Source organism: Lutra lutra, chromosome 16, assembly GCF_902655055.1.
Source record: "Lutra lutra chromosome 16, mLutLut1.2, whole genome shotgun sequence".
Classification (NCBI taxonomy): Eukaryota; Metazoa; Chordata; class Mammalia; order Carnivora; family Mustelidae; genus Lutra; species Lutra lutra.
In genome coordinates this window covers 34,548,734-34,564,681 of record NC_062293.1, presented here as the reverse complement: position 1 = coordinate 34,564,681, position 15,948 = coordinate 34,548,734, and the positions used below count along the sequence as shown (strand labels likewise).

The window sequence follows — 15,948 nt, the reverse complement described above, 5'->3', positions numbered from 1 at the left end:
ATAACCAATTAAATTAATCAAATAAATTTGTTCCATTTTTTTGCATTTGTTATTGTTGTTTTTTGGTGCTTGTAGGTATTTTCCCAGAAAGAACTCTACCTCACACTGAAGTGAGTTATAAACTGTACCTTATTAACCACCACTATGATAAAATGATCGGATAGATAAGACTGGTTTTTAATTACTGATTAAGGTTTAATTTGGGAAAAATAGACTGTAACAATTCTGAAATATAGTACTTGTACGTAACATAAACTTGCTCACACTAGAAAAGGTGTTATAATATCCATAGATAATTTATAAACCTAGATTTATAGATTATATTACTATGACCTGCATTTCTGACCAACTATCAGAATGGGTATGAAAGATGCTACCCCTAGGGGCGCCTGGGTGGCTCAGTGGGTTAAGCCGCTGCCTTCGGCTCAGGTCATGATCCCAGGTCCTGGGTTCGAGCCCCGCACCGGGCTTTCTGCTCAGCGGGGAGCCTGCTTCCTCCTCTCTCTCTGCCTGCCTCTCTGCTTACTTGTGATTTCTCTCTGTCGAATAAATAAATAAAATCTTAAAAAAAAAAAAAAAAAAGATGCTACCCCTAAATGTCAAATGGCTTTAAAAAAGAAAAAAAATCACTATATGTTACTGATATAATTAATCCGTGCTCCCAGTACATTCAGTTGTACCATTAAACATGTTTGAGCACTTGTACCTTAAATCATTCAATTTTTAAAAAAGAAGATTTTATTTATTAATTTGAGAGACTGAGCAAAAGAGAGAGAGAAAAAGAGAGAGAACACACCAGGAGAGGGAAAGGGAGAAGCAGACTCCCCTGCTGAGAAGGGAATCTGACCGAGGGGCTCAATCCCAGGACCTTGGGATCATGACCTGAGCCAAAGGCGGACACTTAACTGACTGTGCCACCCAGGTGGCCCTAAATCACTCAACTTTAATTCATTATTATTACTGCCTAATTTATTATTTCTGCCTTTCATTCCCTAGATCTAAATAGTATACAGAATTTTAAATAATTTAATTTTAGCTATACTGCTTAATCACTATTACATTTAAATAACCTACTATAGGGTTGGTCACCTGCATGGCTCAGTTGGTTTGAGATCCTACTCTTGATTTCAATGCAGGTCATGATCTCAGGGCTCTGAGATCAAGCCCCACATTGGGTTCTGCACTGGGGGGTGGAGCCTGCTTAAGATTCCCTCTTTCCCAGGCACTTGGGTGGCTCAGCTGGTTAAGTGTCTGCCTTCAGCTTAGGTCATGATCTTGTAGCCCTGGGATGGAGCCCCACAGTGGGTTCCCTGCTCAGTGAGGAGTCTGCTTTTCCTTCTCCCTCTGCCCCTTCTCTCTCTCTCTCTCAAAAAGTAAATAAAATCTTTAAAAAAAAAATTCTACCCCTCTCCCTTTGCCCCTCCCCCATTCTCCCTCTTAAACAAAAAAATAACCTACCTCATACATAATACAGTATGTAGTCACTAAGTTAACAACAGAGCTATCTGAAATGGACTGGTAAATCAAAGCACGTTATAAAACTATCTGTAGAAGATATTTTACACCAAAAGTATAAAATACAATTATGTGGGGGGCGCCTGGGTGGCTCAGTGGGTTAAAGCCTCTGCCTTCAGCTCAAGTCATAATCCGAGTCCTGGGATCAAGCCCCGAATCGGGTTCTCTGCTCAGTGGGTAGCCTGCTTCCTCCTCTCTCTCTCTCTGCCTGCCTCTCCGTCTACTTGTGATCTCTGTCAAATAAATAAAATCTTTAAAAAAAAATACAATTATGTGTATTCATATCTGAATATTCACATAAAACGAAGTCCAGAAAAAGTTGCTGTTGGGTAAGATTATTTATCATAATCACATGGGAACTTTTTAAGGACATTTATGCAGAGCTACCATGAGAAATTCTGGCATGGGTTTAGCTCAGCAATTTGTATTTTGATTTTAACTCAGAGTCTTAAATACTTTTTCATTTCTTTAGAAAATATATTTATTGAAGACCTCCCATGGGCTAGGAATTGTTCTAGCTGTGGGGAATATTACGTAAACAAATTCTTATTCGTATCTTGAAGGATTTTATTATCTTGTGGGGGAGACTGACATGGAAAAGAATTATAACTGTATACAGCAACAGGTGCCATTTCTCTATGAAGCTGAAAACTGGGTGGAAAGCAATGATTAAAAGGTTTTAAGTATTTTTTTTAAAGATATTATTTATTTATTGGACAGGAGATCTCAAGTAGGTGGAGAGGCAGGCAGAGAGAGGAGGAAGCAGGTTCCCCACTGAGCCATTCAGGTGCCCCAGTTGTAAATATTTTTAAAATCATCATCACGAAGCATAGACACATAGATCAGTAGAACAGTACTGAACATCCAGAAATCTCACATTTATAGTCAATTAATTTTTTATAGGGTGTCAAGACAATTTAATGAGGAAAGATAATTTCTTTAACAAATGGTTCTAAGACAGCTGGATATCCACATGCAGAAGAATAAAGCTGGACCCTTTTCTCACACCTAATACAAAAGTTAATTCAGAATGGATTATACACCTAAATAGTGCTATAACTATAAAACTCCTAGAAAAAACACAGGAGTAAATATTCATGACTTCCTTAAGGTTAGGAAAAGCCTTTTTATTATTTATTTTTTGACAGACAGATCACAAGCAGGCAGAGAGGCAGAGAGAGAGGAGGAAGCAGGCCCCCCGCCAAACAGTGAGCCCGACGTGGGGCTCGATCCCAGGACCCTGAGACCACGACCTGAGCCAAAGGCAGAGACCTTAACCCACTGAGCCACCCAGGAGCCCCAGGAAAAGCCTTTTAAGATATGACACCAAAAGCACAAGCAACAAGAGTATTGAACTTGATTAAAATTAAAAACTTTTCTGCTTCAAAGGATACCATCAAAAAAAGAAAAGACAACCCAGAGAATAGGAGAAAATGTTTGCAAATCATACCTCCAACTCAATGATGAAAACAAAAAAGTCTAATTAAAAAATGGGACAAAGGTTCTGAAAAGACATTTCTCCAAAGATATACAAATGGACAATAAGCACATGAAAAACCATTAGGGAAATGCAAATCAACCACAATGAGAGGACACTTCATACTCACTATGATGACCATAATCAAAAAGACAATAAGACAAGTGTTAATGAAGATGTGGAGAAAGCAGAACACTCACACATGGCTGGTGGGAATATAAAATGGTACAGCTGCTTTCAAAAACAGTATGGCAATTCCTCAAAAGGTAAATCAGAGTTCTATAGCCCACCAAGTCCACCCCCGAGTAATGAAAATATATGGTCACATGAAAAATTGTACACGGATGCACACCAGCATTATTCATAAGAGCCAAAATGCAGAAACAACTGAAAGGTGCATCAACAGATGAATGAATAAAGTGTGGTATACCCTGAATACAATAGATTATTACTTACCAATTAAGTACTAATGCATGCTACATGGATGAACTTTGAGAATGCTAACTAAAAGAAGCCAATCATAAAAGACCATATGGTGTATGATTCTATTAATGTGAAATGTTAAAAAAAAATCTGTATGGAGAGAATGTAGTTGACTGGCATGGGGACGGGGGGTTTGGAGGGAATAGGGAGTGACCTCTAAGAGGCATGGTGTTTCTTTTCATGGTGATGAAAATGCTCTAAAATTGACTGTGGTGATGGCTACACAACTCTGTGAATACAGGGATACCTTGCTTTATTCTGTTTCAAAAATACTGTTTGTTTTTTTTAACAGGGTGACAGTTTGTGGCAGCCCTGCAATAAGCAGGTCCGTTAGGAACATTTTTCTAGTATCGCTGTGTCACACTTTGGTAATTCAGTATTTCAAAGTTCCTCATTATTCTTGTATTTGTTATGGTGATCTGCGACCATTAGTGATCTTTGATGTCACTATTGTAAATTCTGGGGGACACCAAGAACCATGTTCATATAAGACGGCACACTTAGTAAGTGTTGTTCTGTGTGTGTTCTGACTGCTCCAGAACTGGCTATTCCCCATGTCTCTCTCCCTCTCCTTGGGCCTCTTTATTCCCCGAGACACAACAATATTGAAATTAGGCCAAATAAAAACCTTGCTGGGGTCTCTAAGTGTTCAAGTGAACAAAGAATTGTACTTTACATCAAAAGCTAAAAGTAATTAAGCTTAGTGAGGAAGGTATGTTAAAAGCCCACACAGGCTGAAAGCTAGGCCCCTTATACCAAAGAGTCAAGTTGTGAATGCAAAGGATAGGTTCTCAAAGAAAATTAGAAGTGCAACTCCAGTGAACACATGAATGATAAGAAAAGTGAAACAGCCTGTCTGCTGATATGGAGAAAGTTTTAATGGTCTGGACAGAACGGAACATTTTCTTAAGGCAAAACCTAATCCAAAGCAAGACCTTTTTTCAATTCTGTGAGGGCTGAGACAAGTAAGGAAACTGCAGAAGAAAAATCTGAAGCTAGCAGAGGCTGGTTCATGATGTTTAGGCAAAGAAGACATCTCTGTAACATCAAAGTGCAAAGTAATAAGTGCTGATGTAGAAGCTGCAGCAAGTTATCCAGAAGACTAAGCTAAGATCATTAATGAAGATAGCTACACTAAATAGGAGACTTTTCAATAGAAATGAAACAACATTCTATTGGAAGAAGATATCATCCAGGGGTTTTCACAGCTAAAGAGAAGTTGATGCATAGTTCCAAAGCTTCAAAGGACATGTTCTCTCTCTTGTTAGGGACTAATGCACCTGGCGACATTATGTTGAAGCCAACGCTCACTTACCATTTTGAAAATCCTAAGGCCCTTAAGAATTATGCGAAATCTACTCTGCCCCTGCTCTATAACTGGAACAGCAAAGCCTAGATGACAGCACATCTGTTTACAACATGATTTACTGAATATGTTAAGTCCACTGCTGAGATTTACTGCTCAGAAAAAGATTCCTTTCAAAATATGACTGCTCAGATGCTGGCGAGGAATGCGGAGAAAGGGGAACCCTCCTACACTGTTGGTGGGAATGCAAGCTGGTGCAACCACTCTGGAAAACAGCATGGAGGCTCCTCAAAATGTTGAAAATAGAACTACCCTATGACCCAGCAATTGCACTACTGGGTATTTACCCTAAAGATACAAACGTTCTGATCCGAAGGGGCACGTGCACCTGAAGGTTTATAGCAGCAATGTCTACAACAGCCAAACTATGGAAAGAACCTAGATGTCTGTCAACAGATAAATGGATAAAGAAGATGTGGTATATATACACAATGGAATACTATGCAGCCATCAAAAGAAATGAAACCTTGCCATTTGCGACAACGTGGATGGAACTAGAGGGTATCATGCTTAGCGAAATAAGTCAATCAGAGAAAGACAACTATCATATGATCTCCCTGATATGAGAAAGTGGAGATGCAACATGGGGGGTTAAGGGGGTAGGAGAAGAATAAATGAAACAAGATGGGATTGGGAGGGAGACAAAGCAGAAGTGACTCAATCTCACAAAACAAACTGAGGGTTGCTGTGGGGAGGGGGGTTGGGAGAAGGGAGGTGGGGTTATGGACATTGGGAAGGGTATGTGCTATGGTGAGTGCTGTGAAGTGTGTAAACCTGGTGATTCACAGACCTGTACCCCTGGGGATAAAAATAAATGTTTATAAAAATAAATAAATAAATAAAAATAAAAAGAATATATTAAAAGTTATATATTAAAATATCTCTCTACTAAGCAAAATGATTAAAGTTAATAAGTGAAATAAGGTTAATTTAATAAAGGGAAATTGAAATTTAAAAAAAAATGACTGCTCAGTCAATGGCCATACCACCCTAAACGCAACCAATCTCCTCAAAATATGACTGCTCATTGGTCATCCCAGAGCTCTGATGGTGATGTACAATGACATTAATGTTGTTTTCACGCCTGTAACCCATTCTGCATCCCATGGATCAAGGAGCAATTTCAACTTTCAAGTCTTACTATTTAAGAAATACATTTCATAAAGCTGTAGCTGCCATAGATAGTGATTCCTTTGATGGATTTGGGCAAAGTAAATTGAAAAGCTTCTGGGAGTGATTCACTAGTCTAGATGCCATTTAGGAACATTTGTGATTCATGGGAAGAGGTCAAAATATCAACAGTAACACAAATTTGGAAGGAGCTGACTGTAACCCTCAAGGATGATTTTGAGGGATTCAAGATTTCAGTGGAAATGTGGTAGAAATAGTGAAAGAACTAGAATTGGAAACAGATGTGACTGAATTGCTTCAATCTCATGATAAAACTTTAATGGATGATAAGTTGCTCCTTATTCCTGAGATGAAATCTACTTCCAGTGATGACACTGTGAATTGCTGAAATGACAACAAAGGATTCAAAATATCTATAAACTTAGTTGATAAAGCAGAAGGAGAATTTGAAAGAATTGACTCCAATTTTGAAAGAAGTTCCACTGTGGGTAAAATGCTATCAAACAGCACCTCATACTACAGAGAAATTGTTCATGAAAGAATCAATGTGGCAAACTTAATTGTTGTCTCCTTTTAAGAAACTGCCAAACTGGGTACCTGGGTGGCTCAGTTGGTTAAGCAACTGCCTTGGGCTCAGGTCATGATCCTGGAGTCCTAGGATTGAGTTCCGCACTGGGCTGCCTGCTCAGAGGGGAGTCTGCTTCTCCCTGCTGATGCTTTCCCCTCTCATGCTCTCTCTCTCACTCTCATTCTCTCTCAAATAAATAAATAAATAAAATCTTTTTTTTTTTTAAAGATTTTATTTATTTATTGACAGAGAGATCAGGAGTAGGCAGAGAGAGAGAGGAGGAAGCAGGCTCCCTGCTGAGCAGAGAGCCCGACGACGCAGGGCTCAATCCCAGGACCCTGAGATCATGACCTGAGCCAAAGGCAGATGCTTTAACCCACTGAGCCACCCAGGCGCCCCTTGAATTTTTTTTTTTTTTAAAGATTTTATTTATTGGAGAGAGCGAGACAGAGATAGTGAGAGAGGACAGGAGCATGGCGAAGCAGGCTACCGCTGAGCAGGGAGCCAGATGTGGGACTTGATCCCAGGACTCTGGGATCGTGACCTGAGCGAAAGGCAGTTGCTTAACCAACTGAGCCCACCCAGGTACCCTGTTTTGAATTATTTTAATACAAGTTGTTAGGATGAAATTTATCCTTATGGCTGTAAAGTTTCCTATTTACATCAGTGTTTACTGTTACACAGAAAATGCTGAGGCTCAATGTCTTCTATTTGGCAGAGAAGTTGGTCCTTTTTTTTGAGGTACAACTAGCATAAGTTGGTTCATTTTTTTATCAAGGTAAAACCAGCATAACATTAGTTTCAGGTGCACAATGACTCAGTATTTGTATATATTGCAAAATGATGACCACACTAAGTCCAGTCAACATCCATCACCGTACACAGTTACATACTATTTTTCTTGTGATGAAAACTTTCAAGATGAGTTGGTTCTTAAAAACAAGTAATAGAAAAAGAGTACCACTAATACAACTGCTTCTGCTCTTATTATTACCAACTTGCTAATATTTGAGTTCTTACTTTGTGCCAGGCACCACTCTCTCTGTTGCACTGAACACTGATCGTTTCAACACTCTCTGGGGTAAATATTATTACTGACACAATTTAAGAAAATTGAGGCACAGAGAGCTTAAGTAACTTGCCCAATATCATAGTATATAGTGATAAAGCCATATTTCAAACTCAAGCCGTCTGCCTCCACAGCACATGTTCTTAGCAACTACCTATGGCTGAAAACAATTCTGCCCTTTTTTTAAAACATCTATGGCATTTACTTATACCGTTTTCTTTTTTACTTGGTCTTTGAGTATAAGGAGTTCCATGAATCATCAAACTATGTCATGAACAAAATATTAACCATGTACTGCCCTCCCACATCACAAATTTTCTTTAATAGTAATAACATTATGAACAACTATGATCTCACAGCCCAAGAACTAGAACACCACCACAACAATCTTATTAGCGCTTCTTCCTATCCTAACCCTCCTTCAGCTTTTTTAAAAATCAACCACTGCCCTGAATTTTATGGCATCTAAAAAGTATTTAGTTTTGCTTGTTTTAAAACTTTACAAAAAGGTAACTTGCCATATATAATCTTCTAGGACTGTTTCCACTCGCCTTCCTCTCAATATTAAGATTCACCTGTTTGTTCTATATAGTCTTATTTATGTCTAGAACTATGCAACATTCTATCTGTACTATCAAAATCATTTATCCATTCTCCCATCAACGGGTATTTAGGGTGTTTTTACTTCTTTCAACCCTGCACTATAGTTTCGGTTCTCTGAGTACTGCATAAGCAATTTAAGGGTCAGGTATCTTCATATCGCCTAGAATACCAAGCACATTGTTCTGCATATGTGTCAAAAAAAATTACCGAATTAACGAATGACACACGGACCAACGAAAAGTTATTATATGGAACATATCACCTTAGAAAAGATCCCTACCCAAAACCACATTTGGAAGGAGGCTAATTTTCTGTATAATAACCAAAAGTTTAAAAAGTTAGTGGTATATTGAGACATCTTTTAGAAAGTGTTAGATTGGTTGTGGCTGAAAGAAAAATATTTAATTGATTATTTTAGTAATAACAGCAGCTTGTATTAGTTCAGTACTATGTTCCAAGCACTGCACTAAGCATTTAATATGGATTAACACATTAGATCTTCAGAACTCTATACAAGTATCTGACATTGTATTTGTGTAACATTTGACATTGAGACCATTCTCTCCTTCAAACAATTCCTATACGTGACTTCCAGGACACCATACTCTCTTGGTTTTCCTCCCACCTCCTTGTTTTCCTATCCTGGATCCTCCCTTTCTTCTCTACCTCTAAACGTCAGTTCCATCCTTAGACTTCTCTCTAGTCACTCTCTTGGTTGTTTGATACAGCTCCATAGATTTTAATACTGATAACTTACACAAGAAAATTTTATTCTACAACCCCAACCACTCCTCTGAATTTAAAACTGTTATCTCTAATTGTGTACTTGACCTCCTTCCCCAAAGTTTCCCTCTTTTATAAATGGGACCATCAATTCAAGCTCAAGCTACTTGTGATGCCTCATCTTTTCTTATATGAATCCTGTAGGTTCTATTTCCCAAAAATACCTAGAACCCACTACTCATATCTCTACTGCTTCCAATCTTCTCTAAATTACCATCATCTTTCATCTGGACTATTGCAACTGCCTCCTAACTATTCTATCTGCTTCTATTCTTACCTTCAGCATCCACAACACAACAGCCAGAGTGATCTTTTTAAAAATTAACATAAAAAGACCATATTATTTCTTTGTTCAAAACAGGTGCTTCAAAACTTTGTTCAAAACTGATAGCTTCCCATCAGTCTTAGAATAAACAATAAAAGTCTTGCATGGTCCTTAACATCCCTACATTTGGTGTTTGACCAGCTCTCAGATATCATGTCTGACCAATCTCCCATCACTCAGTTCATTCCAGCAACAGTGTCTTCTTAACACATTAACCACACTACTCCCTCAGGGTCTTTGCACTGTCTGAAACACTCTTCCCTTGGTTAGCCACATAGCTCCATTTTCCCACTTGCTGCAGTTTTTGCTCAAGTGCCTCCGTAATATCTTCTCTAACCATACATCTAAAATAGTACACTCTTTTTTCCACTTCTTTCACCTTTTTCTTCAAAGCAATTGTTACTATCTAACATTATATAATTACTTTTTTTTTATGTCTTCTCTCATAAATTACAGGCTCAAAAAGGGCAGGAAGTATGTTTGCTTCATTTAATGCTGTACTTTATAAAGAAACACTGTGTGGCACACATATCAGGTGCTCAGTAAATATTTAATGAGTGAAAGAATGTTGAATAAAGCAGACAACTAGCAATTTTCTGCTAATTAACATCTGCAAAGTGCCTTTTATACTCCTACGTAAGTACGCTAATTACAGATTTACTATAACCATACTTTTATTGGTGAAATCAAACTAAACTGCTAGGGAATTCTCCCTCTAAAAATGTCATTCTTACAGGAATTTTAAGTCCAAATTTCAATGTCTCTATTAGCTACACAGAAAACTGCCTTTAACACTTTTTCCTAAGAAAGAAAAGCAGTCTTACAACTAAAGGAAGATAAACAGAAAAATTATTCCATTAGGACGCTTACCATTTCTTTTGGACCAGGGGTGTAAGCATGAACTTTTCACAAGTGCTTCATCAACTTTTCCTCCTGACATGTTATCCATGAACTGACGCCCATGTTCCAATGCAAGGTAGCAGTCATTGCAACAGTCCCGCTCTTCAACACGTACCCAGTTACTAATTACACCAATCCTGGGAAAAGGATCTTGGTCTGCTGCTCCAAAGGGTGAAAATAAATTAGTGCACTGATCTTGTAGCAATAATATCAACTCATCAGGGAATTTTTCAGATTCCTTTAGTCCTCCATTAACATGTTCAGCAGAAGTAGCCCTGAGAGCTTCAAAACGTTTTTCTGCTTCTTTGCCACATTCTGTGTTGCGTCCTATGATATCTAGTTCATCTTCAAGAAATAATCCTGAATTGTTTCCAAATTTTCTGTTCATGACAGCACTGAAGCCGCAGGTACACCTATACTGTGCTTCCTGCATTGGATCTGGAATGTAAACTCCAACATCGGCACCCTTGATATTCATGTTGCAGACACAGATACAACAACTATCAAAGTTACAGTCTTTGAACAAATTCATAACTGATTCTGAAAGAATGAGGTTTACATAAAGACTGTGTGCTTCAGGGATGGAGGGAACAGTTGCAGGTTCAACAGAATTAAGGGGTCTGCATGTGGATGGGGTAGAAGCTGGTGAATACAAGTCTGAATTTTCATATTTGACTGAACCTTGAGCACTAGCAGGTCCACCAGCCCGAGGAGTCCTTGGAGTCCTTGGAGTCCTTGGAGTCGGAAACCTAGGCGTAGACGGAGAAGGAAGAATTCCTGCTCCACTGTTACTAGGAGGTGCACTGCTAGGAGGCATCCCAAAAGAAGTATGAGTCTGAGGTGTATAAGCAGGACCATATTCTTGATCAATAGTACTTCCATCACTAGTGTCACCGGGGTAAAAGAAAATTAAACACATATATAAAGGAACATATTAACAATATGAAACAGAACTAAAAATGTCCCAGTATTTTTCAGTAACACTGAAAATTATGAAAACACAATTAGGCAAAAACTACAAGTATAACTAAAACATATTTCTGGTTATAATATCCACTCTAGTGACTGTTATAGACTGTGGACTAACCAACTAGTTCCAAAATTGCAAATAAAATATATTTACATTTATCCACACCTAGATATCCACATTTACTATCTATATTTCTTATACTACAAATAATCAAATTTCATTGATCCTAAGATGTTACTATTTTTTAAAAAATCCTGATTTTAGAGATGTTTACATACAATAAGGGACAAAGGCAATTTTAAGAGGCTACCGAGTATAATACATCCCAATTCCAGAAATACTGAAATATTAAAAGTGTGTGATATGGCAAATAAACAAATGGGATTTAGTATTTTAGAACAAAATAAAAGGTATTTCTGAAGACAACCCCTCCAAATGAAGACAAATAATCAAAGCATAATGGTCTTAAGTTTTCCAACAGTTTACCCACATGCAACTAACACCATTATAATTTATTGATCAAAAAACAATCTTTAGAATTTTCAAAAACCAGTATCTTTTTTCTAAGTACTAGCAAAGCAGGTACTTCTATGAAAAAAATTAAAGCTAGGTAAGCACACCTACACTATACCAGTAACATAAATCAAAATCATACCCTTCTTTGATGAATGGCACTGCAGGCCCTGAAGGAAGCAATTCTAATTTTCCCACAGTCCAACTCTGACGGTAAATACATTCTTCAGGCAATTTGATAGGAGGCAAACATTGGCTTGGTAGACTTTTTAGAGGTGCAAACATCGAACATCCCACCAGAACTTGACAATTTTCAGGCTTATAGACATAAGAAAAATCCTATAATACAAAGACCATGACTTTCAGCAACTTACCTTCCAGGGGAAAACTGCAAACTAACTCCAGCCCTTTTACCCCCTCTCTTTAAACAAAATAATAAAATACAAATAAAATTCTATTCTTTTTTTTTTTTTTTTTTAAACTAGGCTCCATGACCAAAGTAGGTCTTCAACTCACAACCCTGAGACCAAGAGTCATATGCTCCGCTGACAGAGCCAGCCAGGTACCCAATATAATTCTGTTCTTAAATGCATTCATTCTAATTCCAGTTAATTAACAGTGCTGTATTAGTTCAAGTGTACACTAGTGATTGAACAATACCATACATCACCCAGTGCTCATCACAAGGGCACTCCTTAATCCCCATCAGCTATTTCATCCATCCCCCTACCAACTTCCCCTCTGGTAACCATTGGATTATTCTTTATCGTCAAGTGTTTCTTAGTTTGTCTTTTTTTTTTTTTCCTTTTCTCATTTCCCCTTTGTTTCTTAAATTCCACATATAAATAAAAGCATATGATATTTGTCTTTTCCTGTCTGACTTATTTTGCTTAGCATTACACTCTCTAGCTCCATCCATGTCATTAAAAATGGCAAGATTTCATTCTTTTTTATGGCTGAATAATATTCGTGCGTGTGTGTGTGTGTGTGTGTGTGTGTATACACATACCCCTTTATCCATTCATCTGCTCAGCATCATTCATCATCAGGGTTATGCAAATCAAAACTACAATGAGAGAGGTGCCTGCCTGGCTAAGGTGGTAGAGCATGCAACTCTTGATCTCAGGATTTTAAGTTTGAGCCCTGTGTCTGGCATAGAGTTTACCTTAAAAAGAAACTAAGCAAACAAACAAACTAGAGTAAAATCACCTCACACTTATAAGAATGGTTAAAATAAAAAACACAAGTGGAGAGCCTGGGTGGCTCAGTCAGTTGGGCATCTGCCTTCAGCTCAGGTCTTGATCCTGGGATCAAGCCCCATGTTGGGCTCCCTGCTCAGTGGGGAGCCTACTTCTCCCTTACCCTCTGCCTGCTGCTCCCCCTACTTAACGCTGTCAAATAAATCAAATGTTTAAAAAAACACACACACACACAAGAAACAATAGGTGTTGATGGAGATAAAGGAACCCTCTTGCACCGCTGGTAGCAATGCAAACTGGTGAAGTCATTGTGGAAAACAATGAAGGTTCCTAAATAAGTTAAAAATAGAACTACCCTACAATTCAATAATCACACTGCTGAGTATCTACTCAAAAGGTACGTGGGGCACCTGAGTGGCTCAGTTGGTTAGGTAGCTGCCTTCAGTTCAGCCCACAGTCCTAGGATCAAGCCCCAAGTTGGGTCCCCTGCTCAGCAGGGAGTCTGATTTTTCACCTTGCTCTGCCTGCTACTACCCCTGCTTGTGCTCTGTCAAATAAATAAATAAAATCTTTTTAAAAAATTACAAAAACACTAATTCAAAGGGATTCATGCACCCCTATGTTTATAGCACCATTATTTACAATAGCCAAATTATGGAAGCAGCCTAAGTGTTCTTTTTTTTTTTTATTTTTTTTATTTATTCATTTGACAGAGATCACAAGTAGGCAGAGAGACAGGCAGAGAGAGAGGAGGAAGCAGGTTCCCTGCTGAGCAGAGAGCCCGATGCGGGGCTCGATCCCAGGACCCTGGGATCATGACCTGAGCCGAAGGCAGAGGCTTATAACCCACTGAGCCACCCAGGTGCCCCAGCCTAAGTGTTCTTAAATGCATTCTTAATAGTATAACCACTACTTAGTCTTCAAATCTGTCAACCACAATATAGGATTCACCATGAACAGATTTTTTAATATAGCAATATACTGACTCTGTAAGAAAATACTGGAGGGGCACCTGGGTGGCTCAGTTGGTTGGGTGTCTCTGACTTTTGACTTCAGCTCAAGTCACTCTCTCAGGGTTGCGAGACAGAGCCCCACTTCAGCCTCCACACTGGGCGTGGAGCCTGTTTAAGAACCTCTCTCCCTCTCCTTCTGCTCCTCCCCAGCCTCCCCTCTCCCCTCCCCATATACAAAATATATATAGGAAGTCAATTATTTTTCTAGAAAAATAAAATACTTACTTTAATTTCAGAAGGTTTGGGGCTACAGAATCCTTCATCAACCTCAATTTTGAACTGCGTTCCTATACTAGAACTATTTCCTTCTAGAACAGTTCCTCCAGGTGTTATATCCATACTACCATATTCTTTATTACTCATATTCATTGGGGAAAATCCCATAATATGTTGTTCCAACGATGGTGGTGTAGGATACATTTTATGAAGATCTGCAGTGCCTGTATTTAATAAAACACACACTTTAACATAAGACTAAAAAGAAGTAAATCTGTGTTTAAAAGAAAGGGGTGGGGAATTTTATTCAGATTAAAAATTTGCAAACTTATCTGGAGCAGATTTGGGAAGCTTACTTATGCAAGATAGTGGGTCCAGATTTCCTGTCTTTGATTCCTTACTGCTTGATTTATCATCTGTTCCATTTGCTGACTTTTTAGATCCAGGCTATTAACAAAAACAAAAACATACTATTTATCTAAAATTTTAAGACCAATGTGATTCAAGATGGTAATCATTAAGATATAACTTGAAAGTCAACCCTATTCGTCAAATATATTATTCTGGTTGTGCCAGAGACAAATATTAGTTATTAGAAACAATTCAAAAAGATGTAGAACACTTTTTAGGCAATCAATGAATCCAGATTAATTTCTCTGTTTATTTGATAATCCTACAAATTAACAGAGGGAAAAGTTCCTCCAAAACACAGGACCAATACTTTCAGAACACACAGAAGCAAAAATAACCTACCACTTAAAGCCTATTAAAAAAAAAAAAAAAAAAATGAAAGAAAAGGAACTGTGCAATAAGGATCTGTAATATCCGAACTACTTCTTAGTAAAAGATACCCATAAAGCATTTGTCCCCTTAAATAAAACACAATGAAGTTTCCTATATAAATCACACCTCTGAAATCTAATTTACACTTTTATCTTGTTTAATAATCTCCTTACCCTTACAAAAATGTTACAACATGTAAAACAAAGCACAAACTTCAGAAAGATCTCATATGATAAGTAACAGGATACCTAACTAAAAATTAGTTTTAATACATTGAACAAGTCGTTTTACCATCTCCAATCTGTCACCAATGTTTTCAGACCTGACAACTTGGTTCCAAGCCTTTTGTTAGCCACTTTGTCATAAATATACAGACTGAGTTCTAATTACAACCTTTTTACCTCACAAGAGGCACAGCTGATACATGAATGGTAACAGAGAGAAAGCATAAAACTACACAAGTATTCAGGGATATAGAACTTAAGTTTATGTATAGCTATATCTACCTTAGGTCACTTAAATGAAGACACCAAATGTGCATATATGTGTATATACATATATACATAAATATACATATGTAGTGTGTATGTGTGTATCATAGAGAGGATTAAAAGTACATATTATATAGAACAAGAATGACCAAAAGTACTATAGAAGTTTCTAAGCTACCTTTATGCAGATGAAAATGGAATTCTTTTTATAATAATGCAGCACTCAGTTCATTAATTTGCTAGAGACTTGACATTCTAGCAAATCTCATTTTAAGCTTTCTTTTATAATCATCTTCCTCTGCAAATGGATGTTCAAAGTTAAATATTTCTTTTTCTACCTCTTTCACTATTATAGTATATAGCTGTCTTATAATAATGGCTAGAATGTCAAACATATTCAAAGGAGCAGTATTCCTTAATAAATTGACAAGGCACATAATTATAATGTTATTATTTTATGCATGAGTCAATTCTAGGGTCATTTCTCAAATGAGAGATCAAAGAACAGGAAAATAATTCTGCTTCCTAAAGACTGCAGAAAAA

The 15,948-nt window shown here is 37.7% G+C and overlaps 1 protein-coding gene across 2 annotated transcripts in view; it reads right to left on the bottom strand.

The window, feature by feature from the left end:
• The window catches only part of MED13 (mediator complex subunit 13), a 105,577-nt gene that overhangs the window by 23,977 nt on the left and 65,652 nt on the right, over window positions 1–15,948 (bottom strand). For both annotated transcript variants that reach the window (XM_047706011.1, XM_047706012.1), the window contains exons 13-16: window positions 14,488–14,578; window positions 14,141–14,355; window positions 11,846–12,042; window positions 10,191–11,104 (exon numbers count right to left, since the gene is read on the bottom strand). In XM_047706011.1, coding sequence (XP_047561967.1) covers window positions 10,191–11,104; window positions 11,846–12,042; window positions 14,141–14,355; window positions 14,488–14,578 — 1,417 coding nt within the window. The remainder of the gene's footprint in view (window positions 1–10,190; window positions 11,105–11,845; window positions 12,043–14,140; window positions 14,356–14,487; window positions 14,579–15,948) is intronic.